Here is a 17,377-nt window from a genome sequence, read left to right on the forward strand (position 1 = left end):
GAGTTAGCTTTGAAGAACATACCTCCATGTTGACGCTTTTTTGTTTATAGATAAATGGTTGGTATTATTTTAAATTGAAATCGTGTAACGTGTGTTACTGGCTCCTCTCTATGACTAGAGTATTGTGCCACATCTTCACAAGCTTGTTAATCAACATCCTGCTGCTAGTTGTTGCCTCTGCGACTTGACTGTCTTGTATTTCCTCCTCATTGTTGTTTTTCTTTATCTTTCTATATGTACAACATACTGACCTAGTTGTGTGACGGGACAAGCGCATGCTGCTGTGTGAGGGTGATTTGTGGCTTTCTTATTTTCGTTATTATCTCATAATACTTAGAAATAATAGTATATTCTTACAATATATAATTATAACTTTATTGTTGTTTCGTTTGTAGCCTTTAAATCCGGAGTATAAACCACATTCCTTAAGCAACAGTTTACGTACAAGAGTTTTCCGTTTTTCATCCTTGCACAGAGTTCATGTTTTGTTTATGGTGTTACTACATACGGGTAACTAAATTCACTAAACTCGGGTAAGCAGCCCGGGTCAACAGGATTTTTACCAGGGTTGTCCATGGGACATATTTTTCTATCCCGTCCCATCCCATCCCATGGCAATTTATGCCTGTCCCATCCCGTCCCATCCCACGGGATGTTTCCCATGGGATTCCCATGGTATTAACAATCCTATGGACAACACTGAAAACCACTTTTCGGCTTTTGTTCTATAATTCCTGCCCTGCGTACCGTAACGCGGGCGCTCACCGCGGATGCCCGCGGGCGCTCACTCACGCCCTAGAGAGCTTGTGATAACCCTTCGCCCTCCGTGGCGCCTGTTTAAAATGGCGGCTGACAGCGAAGAAGAAGAATATAATTTTGTTTATGGGCATATTTGACAACGACGACGAATTAATAGAAGCAATCTATTGCAGCGCCCAAACAATATACTTCTAGTGGCATTCATTTGGGAACTAAAAGAGGAAAAGTCCATGAGAATTAAAGATTATGTGGAAAGAACAATGCGGTAGTCAAGCATATCACGTAAAAACAAACGACGAGTAGACTTTCTGTTGTTGTCGTCCCGATTCGAAGTTTCAAGGTCGAAGGCAAATTCATCTACCATCTCTAGAAAGACATACGATGAAATCTGAACTTTAAATATCCTTCTTTGTCGTTGCATATATCTATCTATTGCAAAATACTTATTTATTAGAAGATCCACCGTGAATATCATCTACACGTCTAAACTTTACAACCATGGCGGCCATCTTTGCGCCCGTGGCGTAGTACCTCTAAAGCAAGTACGCGTGCGCCCGCGTGCGCTCACTCAAATTTCGCTGCGGTCCGGCCCGCCCGTCGTAGGCGCCCGCGGGCGCACGCGTGCGCCCGCGTTGCGGTACGCAGGGCTGCTACTTCACATACAATAGATGATTCAGAGGAAATATTTAAATCCTTGATGAATGAAATAACAGTAAATTTATTTTGCAATATCAAGTATCGACTACCATGGGAAATACAAATGTGTGCTGTCCCATCCCATCCCATCCCATGGGACGTTTCCCATGGGGTTCCCATGGGATTCCCATTCCTATGGACAACACTGATTTTTACACATAAGCCAAGTCACTTTACTATATAGTGGCAGTCGTTTAAAAAACAATTTCCATCCATTTTTAAAAATAATTTTTGAATAAATCTGTTAGTTGTACCTAAGGCTAAGCACAAGCAATGCTTTCATAATTAAAGAGATGACTTCATCAGGGAAAAGAGAGAAGAGCTTATAGCAGTCCCGATAAATCTGTTTACACTATACTTCTTTATGTCTGCAAGAGCTACCTGCAGTACGAATGTTTGATGCATGTGTACTTTAAATATGAAAAAATCTCTAGACATTAATGTTCGACGTTTAGAACACTATAGTTAGTATTATCGTTAGTTGGAAATCATTGTATTCACTGGGTTTGCTGATTCAAAACAAATTTAAGTCACGTGACTTATGCCTTTACACGTTCGTACACTAACGTCCTGCGATACACTTGCAATACTAGTCCAGTGAGTTTAGTTATGAAAACTCTATTTTTGAAAATAGCACGCCCTAAAGTGGGGAACTATTTGGACTATGAAGTGATTTATATTCATTCATAAAAAGAAATGTCGAGGACGAAGCACTAAATTAACGATTTTTAAGTCGTATTCACAACTACTGCCAGTCAAGAAATGCAGTATCTGTTAGCAGAACAGAAAATGATGGTAAGATTTACGATAAAGAGATAAACGTTGTTTGATTTTCCTTTTCCTTTCCTATTCTCTCCGAACTTTACTTGTGAAAGCAGATAGCGTGAATGTTTATATCACAACTTTTATGTTTACCTACTGGACTTGCGTGACTTCTTCTCGCCATTGGGTCTAACTTGGAAAGTATAAGATAGAAATTGTTTTTACCCTTTAATTTAACTTTAAAATGTTTAATTATAATTTATTTTTCTTTAGGTATAATTTATTGTCTGTTCAAAATTTTGTGTTTGCTTGTGTCTCAAAATTGACCAGATAATCACAGTCGGCTTCATCTACATGCTGACAGATTTGTTTGATTCAAATCATTACCAATGTCTACCAATAGCTCGATGGTAAGCCTCACTCGTAATTTGAAGCTCACCTGACAGGTGCTTATATACATGTATGACTTTCACAATTTCTGCCAGGGTTTTCAATCATAAAATGTCAAAATTATAGATTCGCTGATCCCTTGCCATAAAATGTCATCACTGTATATTTCAAGTTCTGGTTTAAATCTGATAGATTGTTTCTACCGTAGTTAGCCATTCTCACAGTCAAAACTGCTTGCTTAGAACTTTGGAGAAAATTAAATGTCAGAGCTTTAATTTTTGATAACATAAGCCGTGGCAAGCATCATTAAATTAACCATCCACTCGCACACACACTTTCAGAAAAACACGAGAAAAAAAATGACAGACCGCTAATATTTAGGCAATAACTTTCAAACATTTCTTCTTCATAGATGTAAATTGCATAGCTTTTCTTCTCTCTCTCTCTCGTTTGTAAGAACACACACAGGCTGGCTGTTATAATTGTATTCAGAATCTTTCATTAACACCTAACCATGCTGCTATGTAAAATTTGTTGTCCGATTTGTTAGCCATTAGGAGTATCTTTGACAGTTTTTGTCTTCTTTGAGATAATTAAACGTATATATTTATATGTCTCGCTCAATCTCTTTGCACAGACATAGAGATACACACATGTACTCACACATGCACGCGCACACACATAGACACACACACACACACATACACGATCACACAAATTACCATTGAAATCTCATGGAAGTTAATATTTTTTTTAAAATGCTTGTTGTAGAAGATAAAATTTTCCATTTCGAAACGTTTCGAGAGGCCAGGAGTCCGGAATCAAAAACTTTGAATAATAAAATAAAAAAGCTTGTCTTGTGATTGCAAACTTACGGCCTGACATTTATTTTCGCCTAAAGCTTAAAGTTGGCAATTTTAAATGTGGGAATGGATGACTGCAGCAACTTAAATACATCACGAAGATGTTTTATGGTTTAAAAACCAAAAAGTCTGATGTCCTGACGAAAGATGATCGCAAAGCCTTGGGGCTAATGGCGAAGCCTTATATAAGCGGCTGTGAGGTGAGCTTGAGAGTACGAGTGAGGCTTGCCATCCTGCAGTTGGTAGACATCATCTCATACAAGGTAAGGTTTTCAAGCGAACAAATTTGCTAGTAATTAGATAACTAGGAAAACGACCACGTAGAACATTTAGTTATACCTGGTTTGGCCTTTTGCTTAATTTCTTATTTCCTACTTCATCAAAAGCCGTTACACAACGTTGTCCATGACTGTGATTTCAATGAAAATGATGGTCTTAGTAGAAAGGATGGTGATGGTTTTATTTGTTCGATATTACAAAAAAATCTACATATAAACTATACCATATTTTGTATTTTATTGTCTTGTCTAACGCTTTATCTGCGTTTAAAGCAGAAAATGTGACCATGAGTGTGTAAGTCGTCTGCTTGTCCTTCGAAAATTTGAAACTAATTTGCAACTTTTTTTTGGTTGTCTCCAGATCTAAGATGAAGGCTGTCGTCGTCGTTGCTCTGTGCGTCCTCGTGGCTGTCAGCCAAGCTGGCTTTATTTCCCCAGGCTACGGCTTTGGTGGATACGGCTACGGCATTGGTGGCATTGGTGGCATTGGAGGTCTTGGTGTCTTGGTGGTCTGGGCGGCTTGGCGGTCTGTACGGTGTCAAGGAATTGCATCGGAGGCTTAGGTGCATCGGCCTCGGCGGCATTGGCATCGGTGGCATCGGCCTTGGCGGCCTTGGCGGCCTTGGCGGCATCGGTGGCATCGGCCTTGGCGGCCTTGGCGGCATCGGTGGCATCGGCCTCGGTGGTATCGGAGGAGGTTTCTACCGGGGATTCCCGTACTACAAGAAATACGTCTACTAAGAAATGAAGACTTGAAGTCGCTGACGTCCAGTAGGTGCTTGAGAGTTTTTAAAGCGTACTTAACTCTCTTGTCTCAAATTAATATTTACGGAAGTAGATTGATGTGTGACACTGGCAGTTTGAAAAAAAAAAAATTAAGATGTGTGAAATGCATTTGTTTTCTGGTTTTTGATTCTATTAATAAAGTAATATTTAGTTTTATTTTCTTTTTCAGAGGAGTTTACCCATTTGAAATCATAACAACAGCAAATTGGAGGCTATGTACTGAGCCTTAAAGCAATAAATATTTGAACCAACGATTGAACGTGTCATAGTTTTTTTCTAGAAAAAGAAACGCATAACTGGCATATTGAGTAAGTACACTAAAAATGAAACATGACAGGAATACTTGTGTCCATCGCACGTCTTATCACATACAAAACACAAGCTGAGTACGCACGCACAAACACACATACAACCAGACATACACTTATGTGTAAACAGGCACACTCTTTTCTATAAACCCACGCTTGAACTAGTTTCACAATTTTCAGCTTATTCTTTCTTCAAGGCTATAAACTAATATCATCGTCTTATGATAAAAAGCTCCTAACTGCGAGGGTGTAAAGCAGCGGTTCTCAACCTTTTACTTATGACGCCCCCCCCCCGATGAACAAAGGCACATGCGCGACCCCCTTAGCCAGCAGGTCAGGTCAGGTCAGTCCCATGCCCGGTCCGGGCGTAGGGGGGACCGTCCGGCAGCAGCAACAGACAGAATTTTCCACGGTCCTGTCTTGAGCAGATGAGAGCAGGTCTGGCATCTCGCGTTCGGTCCATTCTTTAATGTTGGTGACCCAGCTTTTCCTCGGACGACCACGACGACGGCTCCCTTCGAGGGTTCCTTGTAGGATCGTCTTGGAACAGGGTGTTGTGGCGGGTGACGTGACCGAACCAGGGCGAGCTTGCGCGCTTCACTGTTGCCAGAAGGGGCTCATGTGGGCCCACGAGGGAGTTACGGTGCTCCGTACGTATGCGTTGGTCTTGTGTTTCGCGGTAGAGATGCGGAGCAGCTTTCTCAAGCAAACTTGTTCTCAAAGGCCTGGAGCTTCATTTCCGTTGCGGCAAGCAGCGTCCAAGTCTCGCAGCCGTAGAGTAGGATTGACACTACGAGGGACTTGTACGCCTGTGCTTGGTACTGAAGCTGATTGAGTTGCTTCGCCAGATCCTATCCAGCCTGGACATTGCGGATGTTGCCATACCAATCCTGATACGGATCTGCTGTACAGCAACCATCTCTAGTCAGGGTGGCACCAAATACTTGAAGCTGTTGACCTCCTCCAGTTTCTGGCCGTTCATGACGATGTTGCTGTGCTGTCGGTGGTGGAAATAATCATTACTTTGCTTTTTTCTGAGCTTATTTCCATGCATAGGCCCCCGCTCGCCTGGAGAGTCTGTCCGTCAAATCCTGAAGTTCGTTGTTACTGCCTGCCATGAGGTCAATGTCATCTGCAAAGCGGAGGTTGCACAGGGGTCTGCCACCAATGAGATTGAGGTAAGGTGGTTGTGGAGGGTGTCTTGCATGATTTTTTCAAGGAAGATGTTAAAAGGATGGGAGAGTAGGCACCCTTGACGGACCCCGATCGTCATCGCGAAAGAACTCGCCTAGTTGGTTGTGAGTTAGTACCGCGCTGGAGGCGTTCTTGTAGAGTGCTGCTACATCTGGATCAGTCCCTCCTCTATGTTGAATGATCTCATGACTGCCAGAGTCCATCGCTGCCAGACACGATCAAAAGCTTTTTTGAAATCGAATGAAGTTATGGTATAGTTGACGTTGATGCTCCAGGTGTTTTTCTATCATAACACGGCAGTTAAAGATCTGTTCTACCGGGGCTTCTTCCAGCCTGAAGCCAGCCTGTTCTTCTGCCAGCAGTTCCTCTGCAATAGGTTTTAAGCGGTTGAGGATGATTCTGAGCATTACTTTGCTTGGGTGACTTATCAGACTGATGGTTCTGTAGTTCTGGCACTGCCTCAGGTTCCCTTTCTTAGGGAGTGGGATGATGATAGACTGAGCCATTCTTTTGGCCATTTCTTTTCTTCCCATATCTTTTGACACAGTGTGGTGAAGGCCTTGGTTGTTGGCGTCTCCTCCATGCTTCAGCAGCTCAGCAGGTACGTTGTCCACACCAGGTGACTTTCCTCCTTCAGACTGTGCATAGCTTCTCTCACCTCATCAGTGAGGACTGGCAGGTCTGCAGCCTCTCTTGTCCCAGTCTGGTAATGCTGGAGAATGCTGGTGTCTGCTCGATCTTGTAGTTATACAAGTCTTGGCAATATTCAGTCCAACGACTATAGTACAGCAGCGTTTTCCGTAAGGAGCTGTCCGGCGCTGTCTTCGATGACTGTGGCATTGGGTCGCTGCTGAAGTCTTGGTGAGGGCCTTCAGTGTTTCATATGCCTTCTTGCTGTCTCCGCTTGCCATGCCTATTTCCACGCTGCAACACTGGTCTTCGATCCAATCTTCTTTTGCCTCCTTCATCCTTGTTCTGATCTGCTGGTTGACAATCTGTACTTGTCTGCTGACGTCGGTCTCGAACCTCTCCTCTCTTCAAGGCTCTCCTTTCGTCGCAAAGATCAAGGATGTCGTCGGTCACCAGGGTTGTGTGCGCTTCCTCTGCTTCCCAGCACTTCGTCTGCAGTAGAGAGTAGGCACTCTTTGATACTTCCAGCAAGGGCGTCTATGTCGCAGTCTATAGTAGCCAGGGCTGCAAATTTGCCCCCCCACCTGGGCCTGGAGATCCTCTCTGTGTCCGGATCTTTGAAGCTTCTCAGGTTGAATCGGATGCGAGGGCTCTTATTGTTTGTCCACGTCTCAACTTCAGTTTCAACTTGAGGTAGTGAGGACGAGGTTTGTGGTCGCTGCCTATGTCAGCGCCAGGAAAGGACTCGTTTGTGCTTTGTTGATGCTTTGATTTGAAACGCTGAGGCAGCAAGATGAAGTCAATCTGGTTATGGACCAGACCTCCGGCGAATGCCACGTAAAGTTCTTGACTGCTTGTGCGGTGGAGGGTATTGGCAATGGTGAGACGGTGACTGCTGAGCGAATTCTAGTAGCCGTAGGCCTCTTGCGTTGGTGTTGCCCAGGCCAACTTGCCGACTGTTCCTGCCCATTGTTGGTAACGTCAGGGCGATCGTAGCATTCAGTCGCCAAGGACAAGCAAGATGTCTTTCTTCGGAGTTTTCTTGATGATGTTGTCCAGCTCCTCGTAGAATTCCTCAACCTCTTCATCTTCGTGTTCTGATGTTGGGGCGTACACTTGTATAATGGTGATGTTGTGCGGTCGAGCAGAGATTCGGATGGAGATAAGTCTGCTAGAGACTGGAGTGCAGCTGATGACAGTATAAGAAACTTTTAAAAAATGACCACCCTCACTTCCCTCTTGTAAGCACGTCGCGCCCCCCTAGGGGTCGAGCCCCACCTTTTGAGAACCGTTGGTGTAGAGTCTAGCTGATTTCTAAATAGGTAGTTTTCTACACTTACTGAGACCTTTGATGTGTATTGCATTCATCAATAGAACATATGCAAATAAGACGACGTTAGAGAGCTACTTGCAGTGGTAGGAGTAAGCTCACGTGCAAGGACGAAACAGCGTGAATGACGTCAATTTTGTGAATGCGTGTATCCATGACGTAAAAAAGAGGAGTGACGAGAGAGGGTTAGAGAGCAAGGGTGAGAGGACGTGAACTGGGTAATTAATGGTAATGGACGACATTTCTTGTGTTATTTGAAGTGAAAGCCATTGACGAGACAGTGTGCTTAACTGGCTTATACAGCACATAATGAACGCTTTAGTCTGCGTTTGTTATCTCCACGTATCAACGGCCAGCAATTGCGTTATTCTCTGTGCTACTACCTAAAGGAAATAGATCGTAGTTAGGACCTAATTTAGTTTTTGTTTAGTAAAAAAATGAATATGTGTTCAGGAAAGTCATTATGTTTACTCGTGTGAAAGAACACGCATTTGTCTTACCCTGTGAGTGTGAGGGAGTGAGCGAGAGACACGTGCACAATTTATAGATACTGTCTCAATAAGACGATAAACTGACACCATTCATTCATGATAAAAGGCTGACTTAAGAGCAAACACGTCTGCAATAAAATGTACTTACTGCATGCTTTACTGAGCAGCATTATAATCTATTGTGGCCATGTGTTATGACGGAGGACATGGTCCAGTTACTATTTGTCTCACTTTATCCCATCGACTTTGTAACATAGAAGCTCCTTGGAAAATGTGGTAAGAAAATGCTATGAAAAGCTGCTGAAATCTGCTCACAGGCTTGTAAACGATCTATAACAGCAAAATTAAGGATTGAAACATGTTTATTTTGTATGTGTTATCGGTACATCAGACATTTACTTCTTTGATGCTAAGAAACTTCCTACAGATGAGGAAACCGTCAGTATGCCCTTTACTGTACAGTTGTATAAGTACTTTTCTTTTTTTGAAGCTGGATATCAGTGTGTCCCATACTTAGCATAAACTACTTTCTCTCCTTCCTAACATATCGCCATACACTCATTCGAGTTTTGCAACTCTTTTCTAGAAGCTAGTCACGATCATGAGTCAGGTTTCTTGATTAATTTGTTGATATTTTGTTTAAAGCTAAAGTCAAAGGTTGTTTTAAAGAGGCAATTTTGCATCAAAAGAGAATATAGTTTATTGAAGAGTTTATTGCATAACCTGTTAACACAAGACATCTTTATGATCAAAAGAGTCCATCAAACTGATGAAGGATATCGCGGATCGTCCAAAGTGTCGCCGGACGCACACTGGCAACCACTCACACAACCGCACGAACACACTCTCGAGACAGACAGACACAGTCGGCTTCCTCTACATGACGAAAGATTTGTTGGATTCAAATGATTACGAATGTCTACCAATAGCTCTATGGTAAGACTCACTAGTGATGTGAAGCTCACCTGACAGGTGCTTATATACATGTATGACTTTCAGAATTTCTGCCATGGTTTTCAATCATAAAATGTCAAAATTATAGATTCGCTGGTCCCTTGCCATAAAATGTCATCGCTGTATATTTAAAGTTCTAGTTTAAAGCTGATAGATTATTCCTAGCGTAGTTAGCCATTCTCACAGTCAAAACTGCTTGCTTAGAATTTTAGAGAAAAATAAATGTCAGAGCTTTAACTTTCGATGACATGAACCGTGGCAAGTATCATTAACTTAACCCCCAATCGCGCACAAATTTTCAAAGAAAAACGAGTAAAAATGCTGACCAACTCGTCTTCATGCGCACGATATTCTATACACGATCATTAAGTTACTTATATGAGGAAAAACGTGAAATGACATTTTATAATCTCTCACGACACCACAACAACAGACTACACTGTTACTCAGTCAAATGACGAGTAGTTAACTGTTGCTTCAGACACACTTGTAGAAAACGTGTTTGTTCGTCAGCTTTTTATCATAAGACGATGATGTTAGTAATAGCCTTGAAGAAAGAATAACCTGGAAATTGTGAAACTAGTTCAAGCGTGGGTTTATAGAAAAGTGTGTGTCTGTTTACACATAAGTGTATGTCTGCTTGTGTGTGTGTGCGTACGCAGTTTGTGTTTTATATGTGATAAGACGTGCTATGGACACAAGTATTCCTGTTATGTTTTCATTTTTAGTGTACTTTCATAACATACCAGTTACGCATTTCTTTTTCTAGAAAAAACTATGACACGTTTAATCGTTGGTTCAAAGCTTTATTGATTGAAGGCTGTGCACATAGATTCGAATTTGCTGTTTTTATGATTTCAGATGGGTAAACTCTTCATCTCTGAAAAAGAAAACAGAACTAAATATTACTTTATTAAGACAATCAAAAACAAGAAAATGCAGATCAAAAATCTTAATTTTGTTTTTTTTTTCCACACTGCCAGTATCCCACTTTTATCTACTTCCGTAAATATTACTTTGAGACGAGAGAGTTAAGTATGCTTTAAAAACTCTAAAGCACATACTGGACGTCAGCGACTTGAATTCTTCATTTCTTAGTAGATGTATTTCTTGTAGTACGGGAATCCTCTGTAGAAACCTCCTCCTACACCACCGATGCCAATGCCGCCGAGGCCGATGCCGCCGAGGCCGATGCCACCAAGGCCAATGCCACGAGGCCAATGCCACGAGGCCGATGCCGCGGGCCGCCGAGGCCGATGCCACCCAAGCCTCCGATGCCAATTCTTTGACACCGTACAGACCGCCAAAGCCGCCCAGACCACCAAGACCTCCAAAGCCACCAATGCCACCAATGCCGTAGCCGTAGCCACCAAAGCCGTAGCCTGGGGAAATAAAGCCAGCTTCACTGACAGCCACGAGGGCACAAAGAAGAACGACGACGACAGCCTTCATCTTAGATCTGGAGACAACCGAAAAATAAGTTGTAAATTAGTTTCAAGTTTTCGAAGGACAAGCAGACGACTGACACACTCATGGACACATATTCTGCTTTAAACGCAGATAAAGCGTTAGACAAGACAATAAAATACAAAATATGCTGAAGATTTGTAGATTTTTGATATATCTAAGAATTAAAACCCTCACCATCCTTTATGCAACGACTATCAGTTTCATTTAAATCTCTATCATGGACAACTTGCTTTAACAGTCCACCAATGACCGTCCTCGAGGGTTAGGGTTAGGTTAGATAAGTTTTAAGTTTTGTGCTAGAGGCCCCGAAAGGTGATAGGGGTCAATTTTGTGTTTGACTTTTTTTTTTTTTTATAAAAATAGATTCTTTGCTTATTAAACTATTAGGAAAAAACACAGCTATGTTAAAATAAAAATTAGAAATTAAAATACGTTTTAATCTACGTACCCTACTGCGACCAGTACCAATTTCTGCAGAAAAACGACGAAATTCAAACGATGTTTCGATACTGTATAACCCTGTCATAACCCCGTCGTGTTATACCTTGCCCGAAAGCCCGGAGTCTGTTCAAGTTTTTTAAAGAACGATTCAAATAATAATCAATCAAAAGATTTGTCTGCAAAATTTTAGGAGTAAACAAATTTGTCGGCCATCTCGAAGCTAATCTTTGAGCCCGCTTTTCTCAAAATGGCCGCCACCGTACTTTCACGCCTCAAACGTTTATAACTCATTCAATTTTAGGACTAGAAGAAAAACGTTTGCATCCAAAAAAAGTTCAGAAACTGTACTATTAAAACCTGCATGCAATTTGGCAAATCTCAAATTTCCGACTGAAGATTTAATTCGTTCTGGAGAGATACATTTTGCTGTGTTCTCTCACTGAGAAAGTGTTTTACGTATGGAAAACCACTTAATATTATTTCTGATGATTGACACTGCCTTTGAACGTGGTGCTAAAAGAGTATTAAGAATAACAATAATATTAATATATATATAAGTTTAGTCTATGCAGACTGCTCTTGTGCTCTTGTGCTGAGGTTGATAAACTAGAGTGTATGTACGTTTTCATAGTTCCAAATATGTTGTGACAATGATTAAATAGTAACAGAAATCTGCAAAACCAGGCAAAACTAAATCTTCTTCATCGTCGTTTTTCTTTTATCTAATTACTAGCAGATTTGTTTGCTTGAAAGCCTTACCTTGTAAGAGATGATGTCTACCAGCTGCTGGATGGCAAGCCTCACTCGTTGTCTCAAGCTCACCTCACAGCCGCTTATATAAGGCTTCGCCAGTAGCCTCAAGGGTCTGAGATCATCGTTTGCCAGGACATTAGACTTTTTGGTTTTTAAACCATAAAACATCATTGTGATGTATTTAAGTTGCTGCAGTCATCCATTCCCACATTTAAAATTGCCAACTTCAAGATTAAGGCGAAAATAAATGTCAGACCTTAAGTTTGCAATCACAAGACAAGCAAACTTTTTATATTTTTATTCAAGATAACCTTTAATTGATCGTAAATAGGATATCATGTGTATGAGGATGAGTTGGTCAGCATTTTAACTCGTTTTTCTTTGAAAAATGTGTGGACGAGTGGGGGGTTAAGTTAATGATTCTTGCCACGGTTCATGTCATTGAAAATTAAAGCTCTGACATTTATTTTTCTCTAAAATTCTAAGCAAGCAGTTTTGACTGTGAGAATGGCTAACTACGTTAAGAACAATCTATCAGCTTTAAACTAGAACTTTAAATATACAACGCTGATATTCTATGGCAAGGGACCAGCGATTCTATACGATATTCTATACACGATCAATTACAGGTTCTCTTAATGTGGTTTTGAACTTAAGGTGTGATTTTTACTTTTATTCGAAAAACATGAAGTTAAAGACAACCGTTAGATGAATTGAAAAGAAAACCTGAAGTATTAGATAATTGAACTTATATATTTATATTCCGTTTCTCTCAAGTATTTCTTTGAATAACAATATCAAAAGTTTGCTTATCTTGTGATTGCAAACTTAAGGTCTGACATTTATTTTCGCCTTAATCTTGAAGTTGGCAATTTTAAATGGGGGAATGGATGACTGCAGCAACTTAAATACATCACAGTGATGTTTTATGGTTTAAAAACCAAAAAGTCTAATGTCCTGGCAAACGATGATCTCAGACCCTTGAGGCTACTGGCGAAGCCTTATATAAGCGGCTGTGAGGTGAGCTTGAGACAACGAGTGAGGCTTGCCATCCAGCAGTTGGTAGACATCATCTCTTACAAGGTAAGGCTTTCAAGCGAACAAATCTGCTAGTAATTAGATAACGAGGAAAACGACGACGAAGAAGTTTTGCCTGGTTTTGCAGATTTCTGTTACTAATTAATCATTGTTACAACTTATTTGGAACTATTAAAACGTACATGCACTCTCGTTTATTAACACCAGCACAAGATCAAAGTAAAAAGGCAATGTCAATCATCAGAAATAATGTTAATTGCTTTTTCATATGTAGAACACTTTCTCAGTGAGAGAAGCAGCAAAATGCTACCTTTCACGAGGAATTGAATCTTAAGTCGGAAATCTGAGATTTGCCAAATTCAAATTGCATGCAGTTTTTAAAGTGCAGTTTCTGAATGTCCTTTTGATACAAGAGTTGTTCTTCTAGTTTAAAACCGAATAAGCTATAAACGTTTGAAGTGTGAAAGTACGGTGGCGGCCATTTCGAGAAAAGCGGGGTCAAAGACTGGCGTCGAGATGGCTGACCAGCGTTTAAAGCAGGATATGTGACCATGAGTGTGTTAATCGTCTTCTTGTCCTACGAAAACTTGACACTAATTTGCAGTTTATTTTTCGGTTGTCTCCAGACCTAAGATGAAGGCTGTCGTCGTCGTTCTTCTTTGTGCCCTCGTGGCTGTCAGTGAAGCTGGCTTTATTTCCCCAGGCTACGGCTTTGGTGGATACGGCTACGGCATTGGCGGCTTTGGTGGCATTGGAGGTCTTGGAGGTCTTGGTGGTCTGGGCGGCTTTGGCGGTCTGTACGGTGTCAAAGGAATCGGCATCGGAGGCTTGGGTGGCATCGGCCTCGGAGGCGTCGGTCTCGGTGGAATTGGCATTGGGGGCATCGGCCTCGGCGGCATCGGCCTTGGTGGCATTGGCATCGGTGGCATCGGCCTTGGTGGTATAGGAGGTGGTTTCTACAGAGGATTCCCGTACTACAAGAAATACGTCTACTAAGAAATGAAGAATTCAAGCCGCTGACGTCCAGTAGGTGCTTGAGATAATGTAAAGTGAACTGAAGTCCCACATCCTAAAGTAATATTTACGGAAGTAGATATAAATGTGACAATGGCTGTGTGGAAGTGTTAAAAAAACCCCAAAATTAATGTTTGGTCAAATGCGTTTTTTGTGTTTTTGATTGTGTTAATAAATTAATATTTAGTTTCATTTTCTTTTTCAGAGGAGAGGATTTACCCATTTGAAATGGTAAAAACAGCAATGTAATGGCTACGTACACAGCTTTGAAGCAATAAATCTATTAATCAACGATTAAATGTGTCATGGTTTTTTTCTATAAAAGGAAACGCGTAACTGGCATGTTCTGTTCTTACAGTAAAAATAAAAACATGACAGCAATACTTGTGTCCATAACACATCTCATCACATACAAAATATAATTCGCGCACGCGCGCACACAGACACGCACTTTTCTATAAACTCACTCTTACAACCCATGAACTCATTTTCACAATTTTCAGCCTACTCTTTCATCAACGCTATAAACTATCATCATCCAATTGGGATAAAAAGCTGAAAAGAACAAACACGTTTTCTACAAGTGTGTCTGAAGCAACTAACTACTCTAGCATTTGACTGAGTAACAGTGTTGTCTGTTGTTGACATATGTTATGAGAGAAGACATGGTCCAGTTTCTATTTGTCACACTTTATCCCATCAGCTTTGTAAAAGAGAAGAAACTGGTAACGTAGTAAGAAAATGCTATACACAGCTGCAGAAATCAGCTCACTGGCTTGAAAATGATCTACAACAGCGAAATTGAGGCTTGAAATGTATTAATTTTCTATGTGTCATCGGTACATCAGCCATCTACTTCTTTGATGTTATGAAACCTCCTACAGATGAGGAAACAGTCAATATGCCCTTTACTTACAGCACTTTTCTTTTTTGAAGTTTTATCCGTTTGGTCCATACTTAGCATAAACAACTTTCCCTTCTTCCAACACATCACCATACACTCGTTCGTGTTTAGGAACTGTCTCTTTTTCTACAAGCTAGTCCCCACCATGAGTCAGGCTTCCTGATTAATTTGTCGACTGTTTGCCTTAAGCTAAAGTCAAAGGCTGCTTCAAGGATTTGACTCTGCGCATATAACGAGAACTCAGTTTATTGCAGTGTTTATTGCATAACCTGTTAACACAAGACATTTTTATGATCAAAGGAGTCACATTCAGTCCATCAAACTGATGAAGGATGTCGCGGATCGCCCCAAGCTTCACCGGATACTCGTTCGCAACCGCTCACACAGTCGGCGCGAACACACACACACTCGCTTAGTTAGGTTTTTTCTGTGGTTCCGTATTTTTGTTTTTTTTTTCCCCATTATAATACTTATAAATAATAATAATTTTTACAATATATGATTATAACTTTATCATTGTTTTGCTCTTTAAAGAAACGTATTAGACTAATGTTGAAATAAAGATCTGGTTCTGAAATTTTTCTCATAGTCAATCAAAAACGTCTTTTAAGATAAAATGTGATAGGGGGGGGGGGGGGACTCACATAATGTTTGCTTTTTGTTGACTGTGAAGATGATGATGAAGTTCAAAATTAAACAGGGTAGAAATCACACTCATATGGGCCCATTCACTCAGCATTTGACAGCAAAGCTAGGTCAGTATCCACGACATGAAAAAAGCACAAAGATAGACGCTAATGAAAGTAAACACAATTAGCAAAAAAAACAACAACAACAAAAAAAAAACCCCAAAAAAAACACAACACACACACACAAGCCTCTACCCCCTCCCGCCCAAAAAAAACAACAACAAAAAAAAAAAAAACCAAACAAAACAAAAAACGAAACAATTCAACAATTTTTTAAATGCACTGAAAAGGGTAAAATATATTTTCATGATGGTTGTTAATTTAGCATCCGCCTATCTGACTGACTGACGCACAGCATAATGTGTATACACGCTTTCAAGTTCTTGACACCTGGGTGAACATCACGCGTGAAGCACGGGGCGCACACAAACGTGGAGAGAAACTATTTGCATAATACTTATAATACTTTTCTAAGTTGACCAGCAGTCGGACAGTGTCTCACGCACAGGAACTTTAACAGCAAACACACAAGCACATTTAAGGGACTATTTTGGTTTGAATTTTGTTATCCATTTTTTTTTTTCCATTTTACTTTGTGTGACTTTATTTCCTTCTTTGAGGCTGAACTAGGGGAGATAACCTATAGTTTTTATTAGTCGCAGAGGAGGAGTCACTTACCTCCCCTGCTTCGGCTTTTACAAAATTAAATTTAAAAAGAAAATTCTACTTGTGGGCTGCTGAAAATAATTTAGTATCGCACTGTCAACGGAGTTGAGTAACAGGTAAACACTTCAGACCTGTAGGACAATGAGAAGTGGGTTAAACTCGATTACAAAACCAAGAGGATTTTTCACTGATCAAAAGAGAAAATGAGAGAGGGGAAATGGATCAGTAACAGGAAATGGTTTGCATTTACTACTTCTGCAGAGGCGTAAAAACGAGAGAGAAACGGAATGGGGGCAACCGTTGCTTAAAAAGAGTTTGAGAAAGCAAGAATGTGAAAGTCGTTCATTGTCATTGCTCATTGGAGTGTGCCACCCCCGACTACCCAAAACTGAGCATCTACATAAAAGAGAAGATAGTTACCCTGCTTTGCTTCACCATTCAGTAGACAGGACCACACGGTAGTGTTTTAGGGACATAAAGAGCTAATGAGAGTGACCTTTTTTTTTTATTAGGCGTAGAGAAACAAGGAAAGATAAGCAAAAGCTACACCACATCACTGACCTGTCATGAATGCGAACACAAAAGGTCAACCAGTGCAAAGAACTAAGGGAAGGAATTGAAAGTTTTGCAGTCCCACATTCCGGTTATTTTTTCTGATTTTTATTTAACTGGTGTAATAATTTGCTCCTGTGCCCATATTTGCGTGAATGTGTGACTGTATTATCGTGTCTATGTGAGCAATTTTTCCTTTAATAAGAGTTTACGATGGTGCGTGCTTTTGCTTTAGTATTCGTTTGCTTTGGAGCTTGTATAAGTCAGATTCAGTCTCCTCCGGAATAGGCACAACTACTACAAATTATTTAGATGGTATGACTTTGAATGGGAAACGGTATGTCATGTGAGACGAGAACAGTTGATTAAAAGAATAAAATTTCGCTCATTTAGTAGCTACTTGTATCCA

General features: G+C 40.7%; 2 protein-coding genes and 1 long non-coding RNA gene across 3 annotated transcripts in view; 2 read left to right on the plus strand and 1 right to left on the minus strand.

Moving 5' to 3' along the window:
- LOC112577016 (acanthoscurrin-1-like) overlaps positions 1-12,156 on the minus strand; it is a 162,409-nt gene extending 150,253 nt beyond the window's left edge. The window contains exon 1 of the mRNA XM_025259934.1: positions 12,112-12,156. The gene's annotated coding sequence lies outside the window, so the exon portion shown is untranslated. The remainder of the gene's footprint in view (positions 1-12,111) is intronic.
- LOC112577038 lies at positions 3,626-4,788 on the plus strand. The gene is made up of 3 exons (XR_003101992.1): positions 3,626-3,733; positions 4,110-4,519; positions 4,704-4,788. It is a non-coding gene; the product is annotated as an uncharacterized LOC112577038 (long non-coding RNA).
- Positions 12,157-13,059: 903 nt separating the features above from the next.
- LOC112577017 (acanthoscurrin-1-like) lies at positions 13,060-14,456 on the plus strand. Its single transcript, XM_025259935.1, has 3 exons — positions 13,060-13,188; positions 13,770-14,169; positions 14,363-14,456. Exon 2 carries the CDS (start codon positions 13,777-13,779, stop codon positions 14,137-14,139), a length of 363 nt encoding a protein of 120 aa, XP_025115720.1. The 5' UTR covers positions 13,060-13,188; positions 13,770-13,776; the 3' UTR covers positions 14,140-14,169; positions 14,363-14,456.
- The last annotated feature ends 2,921 nt before the right edge of the window (positions 14,457-17,377 follow it).

Source organism: Pomacea canaliculata, linkage group LG12, assembly GCF_003073045.1.
Source record: "Pomacea canaliculata isolate SZHN2017 linkage group LG12, ASM307304v1, whole genome shotgun sequence".
Lineage (NCBI taxonomy): Eukaryota > Metazoa > Mollusca > Gastropoda > Architaenioglossa > Ampullariidae > Pomacea > Pomacea canaliculata.